Source organism: Sinocyclocheilus grahami, unplaced genomic scaffold (genome assembly GCF_001515645.1).
Source record: "Sinocyclocheilus grahami isolate Dianchi unplaced genomic scaffold, SAMN03320097.WGS_v1.1 scaffold7358.1, whole genome shotgun sequence".
NCBI lineage: Eukaryota > Metazoa > Chordata > Actinopteri > Cypriniformes > Cyprinidae > Sinocyclocheilus > Sinocyclocheilus grahami.
Genome location: NW_015511427.1, coordinates 2,132 through 3,118, shown reverse-complemented (window position 1 = coordinate 3,118; position 987 = coordinate 2,132). Strand labels below are relative to the sequence as shown.

At 50.6% G+C, this 987-nt stretch overlaps 1 protein-coding gene across 1 annotated transcript in view; it reads right to left on the bottom strand.

Moving 5' to 3' along the window:
- The window catches only part of LOC107577816 (lysyl oxidase homolog 4-like), a 22,327-nt gene extending 21,346 nt beyond the window's left edge, over positions 1-981 (bottom strand). The window contains exons 1-2 of the mRNA XM_016263848.1: positions 968-981; positions 182-425 (exon numbers count right to left, since the gene is read on the bottom strand). Of these exons, the coding sequence (XP_016119334.1) occupies positions 182-303 (122 nt within the window). The 5' untranslated portion in view covers positions 304-425; positions 968-981. The remainder of the gene's footprint in view (positions 1-181; positions 426-967) is intronic.
- Between the last annotated feature and the right edge of the window lie 6 nt (positions 982-987).

Here is a 987-nt window from a genome sequence, read left to right as displayed (position 1 = left end):
CTCTCACACACACACACTCGCACTCTCACACACACACACTCGCACTCTCACACTCGCACTCACACTCTCACACTCTCACACACACACACACTCGCACTCTCACACACACACACTCGCACTCGCACTCTCACACACACACACTCGCACTCACACTCTCACACACACACACACACACACTCACCGGTGGCACTGGTGCCAGGTCCAGGACTCTCGCGAGGCTCGTGGTCTGAAGTCGGCTCGTCCGAGGTTCATGATGCGTGAGGAGAAGCGCAGCAGCCGCCGGTGACCGTAGGGCCAGTTCATGCGCGCGGCGGAGGACGACAGACAGTGCTCCTCGTGAGCGCAGGTGAGCAGGTGCAGCGGCCGGTCCTCCAGATACGCAGACTCCTGCACCAGCTGCGCGTCGATCACCAGATCCGGAGCCGCTGAGGACACACACAGCACACACTCATTAATCACTCACATTTAACCGCTGCAGCGACACACAACATACCACAATGGGGAGCATTTTTAATCAAAATATTATATTTTGTGTGTGTTTGATCGTGAGTGTGTGTGTGTGTGTGTGCATGTTTTTGTGACAAATGAGGACATAAATGTGTATAATGACAAAGGTATGACAGGTATTACAAGGAGAAGGTGACTTTTCAGGACATTACCCCATGTCCCCACTTTTCAAAACGCTTATAAATCACACAGAATGGAGTGTATTGAAAATCTGAAATAGCAGAAAGTCTCCTGTGAGGGGTAGGTTTAGGGGTAGGGTTGGTGTAGGGCAATAGAATATACGGTCTGTACAGTATAAAAACCATTACGCCTATGGAGAGTCCCCACTTTTCACAAATGTAAACGTGTGTGTGTGTGTGTGAGTGAGTGTGTGAGTGAGTGAATGTGTGTATGTGTGTGTGTGTATATGTGTGTGTGTGTGTGTGAGTGAGTGAATGTGTGTGTTGAGGTGTGCTCGTACCATCCGCACAGGTGACTCCG